General features: G+C 37.7%; 1 protein-coding gene across 3 annotated transcripts in view; it reads left to right on the top strand.

Annotated features, from left to right (window-relative positions):
• DCLK1 (doublecortin like kinase 1) overlaps window positions 1–12,959 on the top strand; it is a 246,495-nt gene that overhangs the window by 226,673 nt on the left and 6,863 nt on the right. The window contains exon 17 of one of the 3 annotated variants that reach the window (XM_065829652.2): window positions 5,631–5,704. The exons of the other annotated variants lie outside the window; for them this stretch is intronic. Within the exon in view, the coding sequence (XP_065685724.1) occupies window positions 5,631–5,704 (74 nt within the window). The remainder of the gene's footprint in view (window positions 1–5,630; window positions 5,705–12,959) is intronic. 3 annotated transcript variants of the gene reach the window in all.

Here is a 12,959-nt window from a genome sequence, read left to right as displayed (position 1 = left end):
TAAAAATGTACCCACAAGACAGTATGTGTTTAGGACATGCCACCAAAAGAAACCAGAGAGGGTTAATCTTTAAATAACTTGAGCATTTAATTAATATAAACATAGTTAAACTGGTATTCTGCACAATTTCTCCATTGATTCTCCTTGTGAGTCACATTGTTATTTAACAGCCCTACGAGATCCAACAGCACCCACACTTCCACATTTTACCAGAAGATCAGTGAACCTGACTCCAGGGTAGATTCAACAGTTCGAACTATGGGATCATGACATTTTACTTCATAGCAGAATCATCACATAGATTGGGGCCACATAGAGGTTGTAGCAGAAGGACAGCAGCACTTTACAAGGAGTGGAAATTACTTCAGAATTGTAACAGCAGATCTGTACAGCAGCCTGAGCTTCTCTTCTCTGAAGACATCAAAGAGAGCTATGATGCCTCACTGCTACCTTCAGACTTGTTATGAGTCTAGCCACTTCAAATTTAGCTGAGCAGTAGCATTTTATTGTACTGCCACATGTCAGCTGCTTCCCTTTAGGCAGAAGGACTTAACTGGGTAAAGACCTAATGGAGCTCTGTGCTGCCTTCTGTCATGTTGCAATTCTAGTCTAGGCAATCCAGGTGTGTTGGAGCTTCTGAAACCAAGCTTGACCAAACTTTTGACCAAGCTTTACTGAGGTTTCAATGCCATCCACAGTGCAGCATACATCTTGTATATTTGTATTTTTTCTCAAAAGATGAACATGTGTACTAGATATACATGCACACAGAATATATTCAGTGTTTTACAAGATTATTCATACTAAAGCCATTGAATAGCAACACGCACATCCTTTGCATTTTTGATACATCTGCCTATGTTTGTAAGCTTTTCTTTATTACTCATGGTAATGTTAACACTCCAAATAGTCACTAAAAATAAGCAACACGTTAAACATAACCATTCCCATATCAGATTACTCAGTGTTCATTCCCAGCTTCCATAAATTGCAGGTGGTGTGACTGCACATGTACACTTTCTTGTACTGTTTCCACTTTCATGTTTCTCAGCTCAGCCCCTCCAGTGGTGAGTTAAATCAGCATGAAGTAAACTCAGCTCAGCACATGCAATCTGGCTCACAGGTGTGAACTGTTTGTGCAGCAAAATGGATGCTCTCTCAAACTTGGTATAAGTACTTGAAATTTCAAGCTGTGCCTGTCTCACATTTTTTCTTTACTCTTTCCTACCCTGAACGTCCTCAACATGGAAGCAAGTTGTTCCTCATGCTTTTCCTAGATTTTCTCAGTCATCAGCTAACATAGTCAGCTTTTTTTTTATTTTCATTTTTAAGCAATAATACTGCAACAACTCTTCCACAACTAAAACATCACATACCCATTGCTCATCTGAAACGCAGGTATGTTCTGTATAGCCTAGCTGAAACCGTGTTCCTTTCGAATGGACTGCCAGCACGCTTGTCCATGAGAATTACTGCTCAGATCCTCCACGCTAATGACTTCAAAGCTTAAAAGCGAGAAATGATGCCTCTGTCCTCATCCATCCCTTGCCTCTTTATGTTTTTAATTTCCCCACCCTACTCTATTTTTTTTTCTTTGCCCCAGTTGCTCTGCCAAGGAATTGTTTACAGTAGTTTGATGCTTGAGTAACAAAAAATGCCCTGTAGTAAAACTTTCCACTGCAAAACATTATACATCAGAAATATATATGTGTATATGTTTATTTATATTCTTAAAGGCTCTTGTTTATTTTTGAGTGTTTGGAAAATTAACAGATTGGTTTTAGTGATCATCTCTATGGGGGAACATCATACTCTGGCATGATTAATCCTGCAGGTTGTCCTGTAAAGTAAAAATGTTTAGAATATTTTTACAGAATTCAGAAAGCAGTTTGATTAGCTTGTGTCAATTATTTTCTAAAAACTTGGAAGAGAAGGGAAGTATAGACCTCATTAGTGTTTTGGTAATATTTCAGAAAGCTAGATAATTTTAAGAATGTATTACCTTTATTTTCTAAAAAACCAATTCAATAAGTAAAATAAAGCCAAAAGCAAAACAATAAAGCCTTAGGTGTTGTTTCTGCATTTGAAAGCATACTTAATATATATTTGACATGCATGTCATTAGGGTTTTATGTTTGAGAATCTTCCTTTAACTGTACAATCTCAAATACCATAGAAGTAAATTTTATTAATGAAGCCTGCTCTACATTTAGAATTTTCAAAGTATGTACAGATGCTGTAACATATTGTACAGCACTAAAGATGTGCACTAAGTATATTTGCTACAAAAATACTGTTTTATTGTGCCTGCCTGTATGTTTACTGTAACTTTTTGAGAGTGCTTGTGTATATAATGTATAGAGGTGCCTTCTATATATTATATAACACATCTGTGTCGGTGTGTGTTTGTGAAAAAAAATGTTACTATGTGTATATATTTATATAGCTTAATAGTATAAAATATAAAGATTAGCATTATTTTGAGTTTTATAACTCTGTTTATGTATAGAGATAGCTAATCTGTCGTATTTAGTTCTTAATGTGTCCTCACACTGGTATGATATTATATGCCTGTTTTCTTCGCTGGTAAGAAGTAACACACCTCAAAGATCTCAAGCAGTATTTATTGTATGCACCAATTAAAACTCTAATATAAAAACTAAGTTCCTAAGAATGTGTTTGCAGTCAACTTGGCTGTGAGGAAGTTTGAAGCCACATGTATTTTACAAACTTCTACTGTGGCTGCCGCTTCCTTCAGCAATGTCCAAGTGCATTGTATTGACTGCTTTGACTCAGGCTTACATCTGCTTTGTTGATGTGGTAATCCCCAGTAGAAGTTGTCTCTGACCCTTCAGGGCAGAGACATCCTACAAGTTCTCGTGTGTGTGTCCAGACTTCAAGTTTATCCACATTTGGAAGGATTGTCAGTTTGGACAAACTACCCTAATGAACATGTTGTGTTTGCCTATCAAAGTAGTTCCTTTGCTGATGTAGCAGAAGATGATTCCTCAAACAAAATTAACTATACAGGCAAAGAGACTTCTTTGTTGATACCTTAATACATCATTAAAAGTGCTGCCAACAAAACTATGTCAGTTGGGAAAAAAATCCCTTAAATCAACATAGCTTTGCCAGCACAATTTTAATTGGAGAGCCAGCTTTTAAAACAGCAAGAGAATTAACAAGTCCCTGAAAAACCCTGCTTGCTGATGGGAAAGTATGTAAGAAAAAGATCAGTTTACTTGCCATGTTCTTAAACTCTTGTCATAGGCATCGGCTACCGCTCTCTATAGGAGACTGGGGTTCGGCTGCGTCCCTCTGCTCTCAGGATGGCTGTCTTACTGTTAAACATGTGCCAAAATAGTTGCAGGATCAGGTTTCTCATGCGGCTTTCCAAAAGGAACAGTATTTTGTAGTTCTGTGATAGTGTTTATAAAAGATAATTGAGTAAAATTATAAACCCAGACTTCTACTAAATAGTCTTTTTAAAATTTTGGGGTAGAATTTTCCCTTCAATTCTCCAAGGATGTCATCCCATTTATTATATCTTTAGCCACAAAACAATGCCCTGTGGCTGTACCCTCTGGACTTTAGTGACAGTGACTAAAAGATCCAAGAGCCAAAATATTTTTTTAAGAATGTTTCTGCAACCCAGAGGTGTGCTGTAAATCTTTGTATTAGCTGAGCATCATTTAATTTGTGTTCTTGTCTGAAGTGTTAAAGCTTTGCCTATATGTTGTCACTTTTGTGCTTGTATTTTTGCCATTGTTAAGACAGGGGAGAAGACTAGTGATAATCTTCTGTTCGGGCTGTATGAGGTCTCTGTCTTGGCCGTGGGAGTAAGCTCCCACTGGAGACTCATAGAAATGGAGTAAGACGGCAAAAGAGAGAAGCTGCTCAGAACGTTGGTGCAGCTCTGCCCCGGCAGAGGCTTCGCTGGGCTGGGGGCAGTCTGGCAAGGGCCAGGCAGCGATTGGGTCACTGCCCTACATTCTGCCCATTTTAAAATAAAATGGCACATTCCAAGTGGCATTTTTAGCGATGGGGTTTTTTGAGTGGTGTGGAAGAGAAGCCAAGTTCACTGCGTGAGTTTAGCTTGGCCTGAAGATGAACCCGTGGCCCGGCTGTCACTTCACATCTATTGCCTGCTTTGCCCCGGGTTGACTGTCCACAGTCATGGTAGGGTTTCCACACCGACAAAATTGTTTCAACTCCTGTTAGGAAGCAAGTCTCTCCATTTTCTCTGTATTACTTTTTAGCTATTGGATTTTAGGGCAATGTTTTTGATCTGCTTTTTCAGAAAACATCCCTTTTGTGTCTTTTATGTGCATCATACAAGGAAGCCAGTAGATGGCAATAGTAGACCAGTGTAGTTAAGCCAACAGAAAATTCACTCTAGATCCAAGGTTCTCATGGTTTTAAACAGCAAACGTCCTTTAAATAATTCTAAATAAGATGAAAGCGGTATTGTTTTAACAAAATGGAATAAATTATTAAATTCTACACTTGCAGGGGATTCATCAAGAAAAATTTAAATTTGCAGTTAGCTCCTAGCTACCCTTGAAGTGGTTGGTAACTAGAAATGTGTTGAACTGCTTCTCTGAATTTAGAATTAGAAACTGTCATCAGTACTGGAAATATATGCCATGCTCTTATTCAGCACAAAATGGCCTTTTCATAGGGCAAAATGTGAAAATCATCACAACTAAGAATCTTAAAGTGGGCAGAGTGTCTCCCTCAAGATATTTTCACCTAAAATTTAATTTAACTCAGTTAAATAATGTCTCCACTGTCTGTTAGTGCAGCACAGAAGGGTTACAGAAAACAACACATTTTCTTTGTTCCTTTGCACGTGATTCTGCTAAAGATAAACTAAACTTAAAAAAATTGTATTCCTTAAGGAATATCACGAGCACAATTTCCTGGACACATTGTTAAGTTCATTTTCATTTTGACTTTAATTGGTGCAATTTTAAACCGAATAGTTTTGTACTGTTATCTTTTTGAGCATGAGGTGTAAGCTGAAATGATAAACAATGTTATTCATGGCTCTGAGTAGTCCTACTCTCCAAGGTTAACACAGTTTTAGAAATGAATTACCGTGATTGATGGGGTATCAAAACCTGATTCTTTTCATCTTTACACATTCCACGATTATGAAGCAGTCTAATTTAAGCCTCGTGTAGTCTGTCTAGCCTGCTCCTTGTGATAGTTGCACTGCATTTTTTTTCTTAAATTATTAAACCTCTCAGTTTAATTGCAAAAGATAATTTTCCATTACTAGTATGTGCAACTTAAAAGGGCACTTCTGTCTTTGGAGGTAACGAGATATTTGTCAGACTTTCAAGTGAATGCATTGTGCAGTAAGTAACCTATTTTGCAAACTTCATTTTAGTTTGAATAAATTGGCTTCTAATTTAGCAAGACCGAATCTAGAGTTAGTGTCTTTTTCTTTTATTTCTTTACTTTTTTTATTTTTCATCTGTGGTACGTAGCTTTAGGATGTTAGATAAGTGCCTTCTGAAAGTGAAAACAGTAAATATGCACTAAATAAGGAACAGCTTGCTCTGGAGTCTGAATTCTTTAGCCTAATGTCGATCCACTGAGTTGCCCCATTTCTCTCTGCTCAGCTGGACCACGGGTTTACCATCAAGAGATCAGGGTCTTTGGACTACTACCAACAACCAGGAATGTATTGGATAAGGTATGAGATGGTGCAGCGCCAACAGTCAGTGTTTCCATGGCAACGTGCTGGCAGTCTCCATTAACCAGTTCCTTCAGTGGATAAACATGCTTTTTGATTTGTTATCCGGTCCATATGCTGCTTTATCAGTTTCGTTTTAATCTTGATTGAGATGCCACACCCCCTCATTCCCTTTCTTCACCCATCCCTCACACCCACATTGCCAGCTTTCTCTTCATCGCACATGCTCAGTCTCAATTTCCCCTATAGTTAAAAGGACAGTGTATATAGAAAATCTACCAGATATGCTGAAGTACGCACCCTCCCCCTCCCTATTGCTTGTTAAGGCATCTGCTTCCCCTGCGCTCCTGTTCTGAAACACACGGAGCAGCAACAGGCTCTCAGCATATATTTTACTCCTTTTCCATGCGAGATGTGGAGCTATATACTGTCATTTTAAACCCACTAAACACAATCCTTACCTTAGATTGAACAATGCATTTACATAACGCGGGTCGTAGAAACTCTCCCAAGTTCAATGAAATACAATGCATTGTATGTGCTGGTAAGCTTGTGTTTCTAACAATGCATTCTTTTTCTTTTATTTTTAAAACCCTTCTGATACCTATTTATTTTGATTTGATTTTTTTAAATATTGCATGAGTCTTTTGAATATATTTTTATTCATTGTGTAACTGTGCCAGGGTTGTCGTTAGCTGGTTTAACCTGGATGATAAAGTGGGATTCTGGGTGGGAAGGGGTTATTGTGGAGTCGGGGCAAGGAGGGATACAGGTCTGATAGTCCAGGCAAGGCCCCTGCACCTCAGTCAATCCAGATCCGTGGAATTTCCATGAAGTGGTTATTTGCTGGCTTTTTTCCTTCTTATTGCTCACAAGACCTGCATTTTGATAGCTGGATTAATTTGTATAAGTTTCTTGCAGACTCTGTGTTTTCTAACACTGCAGTGATTGAAGCCTTTAAAAACTTATCTGTGAAGTATTTGGAAAAACCGAGCAAATTAACCACATTAGCAAAACAGCAGAGATGGTCACTGCAAGCATTTTGGGTAAAGTAAAACTCCCAACCTGGATCATTTCACTGAGTGCATGGATCAGGCTCCAGCACAGTTTTCGTAAAAGCTAGCAGTTCTCTGAGCACACACTGAGGGTTAAGTAGATTCTGATATGGATGTTCTGGGGAAAGAAAAAAAACAAAACCAAAAATAATCCTACTTTTCAGGCAAGAAGTAGAAAAGTAGTCCTCCATTCATCAGCTGAACGCTGGCTAGCAAGAATTTGTGAAACATTTTCATTCCAAGTGCTTGAGTGTGTAGCCTTGAATGTGTAATTCCAGCCTATCGCACTTGTGTTTGTAGCTACAAACCTACCACAACCTGCAAGGACATAGCAAAACCTGCTTGATCTATCTTGTCACTTAGCATCATGCTTTGCAGGTTCTAGCCCTGTGGTGCAACCAAGAGACAGCAGCACAGCATCCGTGCATCTTGGTTTTGAAGAAGTGGGGAGAGGAACCTGAGTGCCCAGCTTTAGGCCTGAGTGCCCAGCTTTAGCTTTGATAGTATTAGAGGAATTTTTCTTTTCTGATTACAAAGGAAAGACCAAAACAAAAAAAAACAACAACAAAAAAAACCCAACCAACCAACCAAACAAAAAACAACAAAAACAACAACAACAAAATCTGTCTTTCCATTTGCTATACACAATGTTTGGATCTTTTAAAACCGCAGCTTCAGGGAGAGCAGACCACCAGAAACAGGAGCCTGTGATAAACGTGAGCATGTCCGCTCAGACTGGCCTTGACTCAGTTTAACTGCATAGCCCAGATTTTGAGACAAACCATGTGCATTTTGAGGAGGTAATGGGGGAAGACTCTAATTCTGCAACTTGGTAAATAAATAAATGCTAAAAAAAAAGACCATTTGACTAAAACGATAGTAATGGCTGCCATCAGCATACAAAATGACACATCCCTGAATAATGGGCTGGAGCAGATGGGCGATAATCTCTCTTATTCGTATACAAACTGCTCTGTTTTCCAGCTGGGGGCAGTAACAACAATATTTATAATTAGAGCTTTCTGAACAGTGCACCTAGTGTGGAAAGGCAAATTGAGAGAGCAGGACTCCCAGGCGGAGATGTTTAATTAAGAAATGCTATAACAGGGAGTACCTCCAAACCAGCACTGCATGGTGTTCGGTCCTTCTTTCATCTCCAAGAAACAAGCAACTGCTGTAGTGACCAATATTTTAGTCTAAATAAAACCATTTCGATTCAGCAAGTGTTTACTATTTAGTAGTAACTGTAAGCACAAATGCAAAGCATAGGAAAAGGTTCATCAGTTCCCATCTATAAACCAGATAACTTATCACAGGCCCATGAAAATTGACCTGAATTCACAAGTACAGTGAAAAATTGAAGCAGCTCCCAAGGAAAATGTAATGCTCCCTTTGTTAGTGTTAAACTACATGTTTCTACTCCACTCCTTTGATCATTTTCATCCCTAGTTCCTAGCAGTCCTCTAAAGTATCTTTTTAAACGGCACTGTTTCCTCCTTCAGTCAGCCAGAAAACCTTTTCCTTTCTCTGCCTAAAAGACTTTCTTATTCAAAGTGCCTCGGAGTCCTAATTTTCTGAGCACTCATTATGTTTCCTGTTTTATTACCTGTCAGTAAGATATGTGCAAAAGTGACATGGCTCTTTTGAGATACTCAAATACGACAAACCTTATGTACAGTTACAGCTGTAGCAGGTATGAGATATAATGCCTGAAAAATCTTACGATGTTTCTTGACTATGAAGAACAGAAAAAACACAGGGGCCAAATCAATAAAATCATTTGGAACCCAGTCTGCTACATATTTTAAAAGCAGGCCACCTAATGCTGTTGGGACATCAGCCCTGACATCAGAAGTGCAGAAAAGGCCAAAATCAGTAGGAAATGAGACTTGTGGGTCCCAATTAACCACCACTACCCTTCCCCTCCTCCCACAAGCCTGCACTGCCCGGTGGCTGGTAAAACATTGTTCTTGGTAGCCAGGAAAGCCAGCCTTGGTGCAGGTGCATAATGTCCGTGGTGCCATCACATCTTCATTCAACCCAGTGTACCAATGTCAACTAAAGTCTAAGACAGCAGAGATCACTCATCTCTGAGCAGAGGTACTATGTTTGGAATTTCTTTTTTTTTTCCTCCAAAGTCATCTCATTCTCTGATAGAAGAGTGGCACCTACTTTGTCCTTCAGAAATATCATAACTGATAGATTTACTTTCTTATAAGGAACTTGTCTGTAATATCTACTTAACAAAGACCTTTAGTCATTGGTTTGTGTGATTCAAGTTTTTTTGGCCTTCTTGTAGCTAAGCCAGAATATTTAAAGTATTTCAACCCTTCCCTTTAGCCCCAAGTGTTGCAATGTCCAATCCACAGCCTTCTTCAGCTGCATTACCTCTTCCTCCTAATGGCAACACATTTTGAAGGCAATACTTCGCATGATTTACCAACGCTTTTTTCAACTCTGAATTTCCCTATTGGTTGTGGTTTATGTCTGAATCTTTATTTTAATCTGCTACAGACTGAATGGCCTAAATTTTATGCTTTTTCTGGGCTACTTCAAAATACCAGGGGAGCGCGAGAGTGGGTGTATCTAATATAAAATATTAGTAGAAAATATTAGTATATGTAGTATTATACATGAGATTAGTATAAAACATTACTACATGTTATTTTATATATATCCACAGACACTATATAAAAGCTAAAGGAGCAAAATAAAACCCAGGAAATGCATGGGAAAGTCATTAATGTTCTAATCTATGGAATGACAATAGCAAGGACATGAGTTACATGGGATGCTTCATGAAATCATCAATCCAGTCAATAGTGAATTCATAAAACACTGAATTTTTAAAATATAGTTCCCACTGTCACAGTTTAAAATGTATTTGAATAACTCATTTGAAATCCCATAGTTCCATCCTCTTTGTTAGGTTCCCAGTTCACATTACTATGCGTCTGTTGAGTTACTTACACCTGTCTCAAGTGGATCCAATACACTTTCAAGTCAAAAGTTACAGCCAGACCTCTTGACAATGGGACAAGGAAGTTGGTAGTTAGGCTCGCTATCTATAAAGTGCCATTTTTAATACTGCAAAACCCTTTGTAAACTGAATATTGGTAAAAAAGGGGAAACATCTAAACTCATTTAAAATCTCTTCTCCTGTCCTTTGACTAAGAAAACCACAACTGATTTGCAAACTATAAATAAAATTCACCCATGCAAACAACTTGGCACTAAGTGTTTTCTACATGTAATTGAAACCAGCTGGGGAATCATGTCTCTAAAAAGGGAGAATGTCAGAGAGTAAACACAAACTTAAATACAACAATACGAATTTAGCAGTTATATGTGTAGAATACTTTTCTTTGTATTCACTCACCAGCACAGTACAAAGCATACATCAAATTGATTTTGTTTTCTTTCTTTTTTTACTTTCATTTTAGCTAAATTCCATGCCAGAAGTTACATGGTGTGCTAAAGCACTGGCCTTTTGTATTTGGAGATCTAGGTTCAAATCCACTCGATTGATTTGTGCCCTCGATGTGGTCATTTGCACGTCTCCAAATCACCGTGTAACTTGACTTAGTTATAGCTTGTGCCTGAGGGGCTAAAAATAACCTGTGTCTTTCACTCCTGGACTGAGGTGCATTGCTAAGTTTTAAGTAGTCTCCAAAAAGTGTCTTGAATCATCAATCAGTCACACACACACACACACACACACACATATATATATACGCATATATATATATGTATCTGGATATAACCTGAGAAACCCATGGAAAAAATAATAAAAGACCGGACTGAAGGGCTGCCTGGCTCGTGCCACAAGCATTGTTTAATGGTCATTTTTACAGTAGGGAAACGTGCTGTGACATATCTCAACGTATCAAGGTCACTAGCCAGAAGGTTAAGAAAATAGGATAAAATTATCTAGGTGCGAACATTTAAACACATGCATATACATACGTGTATATAAAAGAATGCACTGGAAGAAAAATACCAGTGTTTCAATACATGTGTCCATGTAATTCCACACACTAAACAAAGCATTACGAAAATTGCAAACAAATTGCAAATATGCTTCTGCAGAATGAAAGCAAGTGAAGGGAAGTGTTTCTTAGATTAATGCGTGAACAGCTGCATCCCCACTTCAGTCTCCTGGCTGGTATGAATAATGGATGGGCTAAGAGACAAAATGCACAATAATGTTCTTTTATTAATGAAATGAAAATATATCTATATTTGGTGGCCAGCAGTAAATTAAGACAAGTGAAAAGAAAAACAGTCACTGCTTGTGTTCATAAAATGTAGTTATTTCAATTCAATAATTACTGACCTGCCAGAGAATATCATTTCACAGCTATAATCAGGTGCTTCTCACTGCAAATCCAACATTTATATCAAAGCAGTTGTAGTTTTTGAATGTTTGTTCAGAAATACGGAGTTCAACATTTTCTAATAAAAAAAGAATTTGCATGGCTCAGGAGTCCTGCAACATCAAGAAGTAGAAATCAGGACAAAGATACTCTCTGCAGCAAAATCCTAGGAAAATGATAACTGCACCTTAGTATACAGGTGACAGAAACCATGATTTTAAACTAATGCTCAATTATTGCAAATTAAATGTTTTTCAAAAAAAGTCTGGTTAACCATTTGGTACTGAGTGTCAGGATTACTAAATGTTGATGCAAAATATGTAAGTGTTTAACGAAATGCTTCACACCCATCAGCACTGAACTATTAGAGGCAATCCACGCATCTGCTGGATAAGAAGCTCTGCATTTCCTCATATGAATTGTGAAAGGACAGCTGCATATCTTAACTAAGGATGCTATCCTTACATTTTAGTTGCCATTACTATCATATAGTGCTCAAAGTGCTCGCTCTCTCACCTCGAGCTGGGGAAAAAAAAAAGTCAAAATGTGATAATGAAAATCTGGGATTTGCAGCCCTATGAAACATAAGTGCGCTTCAGATCCTCTTATTATTTATTGAAAGAGTAGCTTAAAGTAGAAATGCCCTGGAAATCCATAATGGACTGGTTCACGCACTGACGAACAAGCCAGCTGAATAGTAGATGAAATAATAAATCTGTTAAACCAAGGCAATGCACATAAGAGGCCTTTGTTACAAAAACAGTAATAATAATGAAAAAGCTGATTTTTGAAATATGCCTACATGCACAAGGGTGTATAGTAGGTGAAAACTGCACTTATAAAATACAGGCTGTCTGCGCCCAAATGTATCTTATCATCTCCCCAGTGTTCCAAAGCATTGATCTATAGTATTTTGAAATTCTTTAGATGTAAGAAATAACCATGAAATGAAAAGCAGCATTTGTGCAGAATGCACAGTGACCAGGCCGCCTGGCATTGTCATAGACACTGGAAGTGCAAAACATCATCGTAACATTGATCAGAATAGGCTCATTTTGGAAGTTCTGTAGGGCTTGTGAATGCTCTGGCTGTGGCCGAAACTGACCCATTTTGTGGTTCTGACATGTGAAATACTAAAGGTTAAAATATGACCTGTATGTTTTTGCTCTCAGTAGATAAATGCTCCCTTCTTTAGCTTTCTGTGACTTTATACATTTTTATTCAATAAGCTCTTTGGGTGAGAAAGGCCAGGAGAGTAATCACAATAAAGCCCCTGAGTCTACATTTAGATCAAATTCAAGGGGGACTTGGGATAAAGATGTAAAAGCATAGTCTTGCAATATCTCAGGAAGTTTCTGAAGGGTTAGAGAACCAGAAATAATTGGACCTACAAATGGCAGCATACAGTGCTAGATTAGGTAGGATCTTCAGGTTTTTTTGCTTATCATTTTTGATTAATGAGGCAGATAGTGCCTTTATGTACATTTAAACAAATGTGTTTAAACAAAAGCACCCAAAGCTACCCCAAAATAGTAGAAAATTAGCATCTTGGGGTTTATTTTTTAAACATCTTTAAAATGATGTCCTGATATTTAATTACCTAGCAATATGAAATTGGGCATTTTCATAATACTGTTATTTAAAAAAATGGGTTAAATAAAAACAATATTCAAGAGTATTCACTTCTGTGTAGGTTATCTAACTTTAAATACATTCAGTTTTTAAATATACATTTGCCATTCTCATGCAGCAGATTTTAAAAATAAATTTTGAATTTAATACAAGTATTTTTATTTATTCAGCCAGAAATGTTTAACTTTCTCT

Source organism: Patagioenas fasciata, chromosome 1 (genome assembly GCF_037038585.1).
Source record: "Patagioenas fasciata isolate bPatFas1 chromosome 1, bPatFas1.hap1, whole genome shotgun sequence".
Classification (NCBI taxonomy): domain Eukaryota; kingdom Metazoa; phylum Chordata; class Aves; order Columbiformes; family Columbidae; genus Patagioenas; species Patagioenas fasciata.
This window is presented reverse-complemented; position numbering and strand designations above follow the sequence as displayed.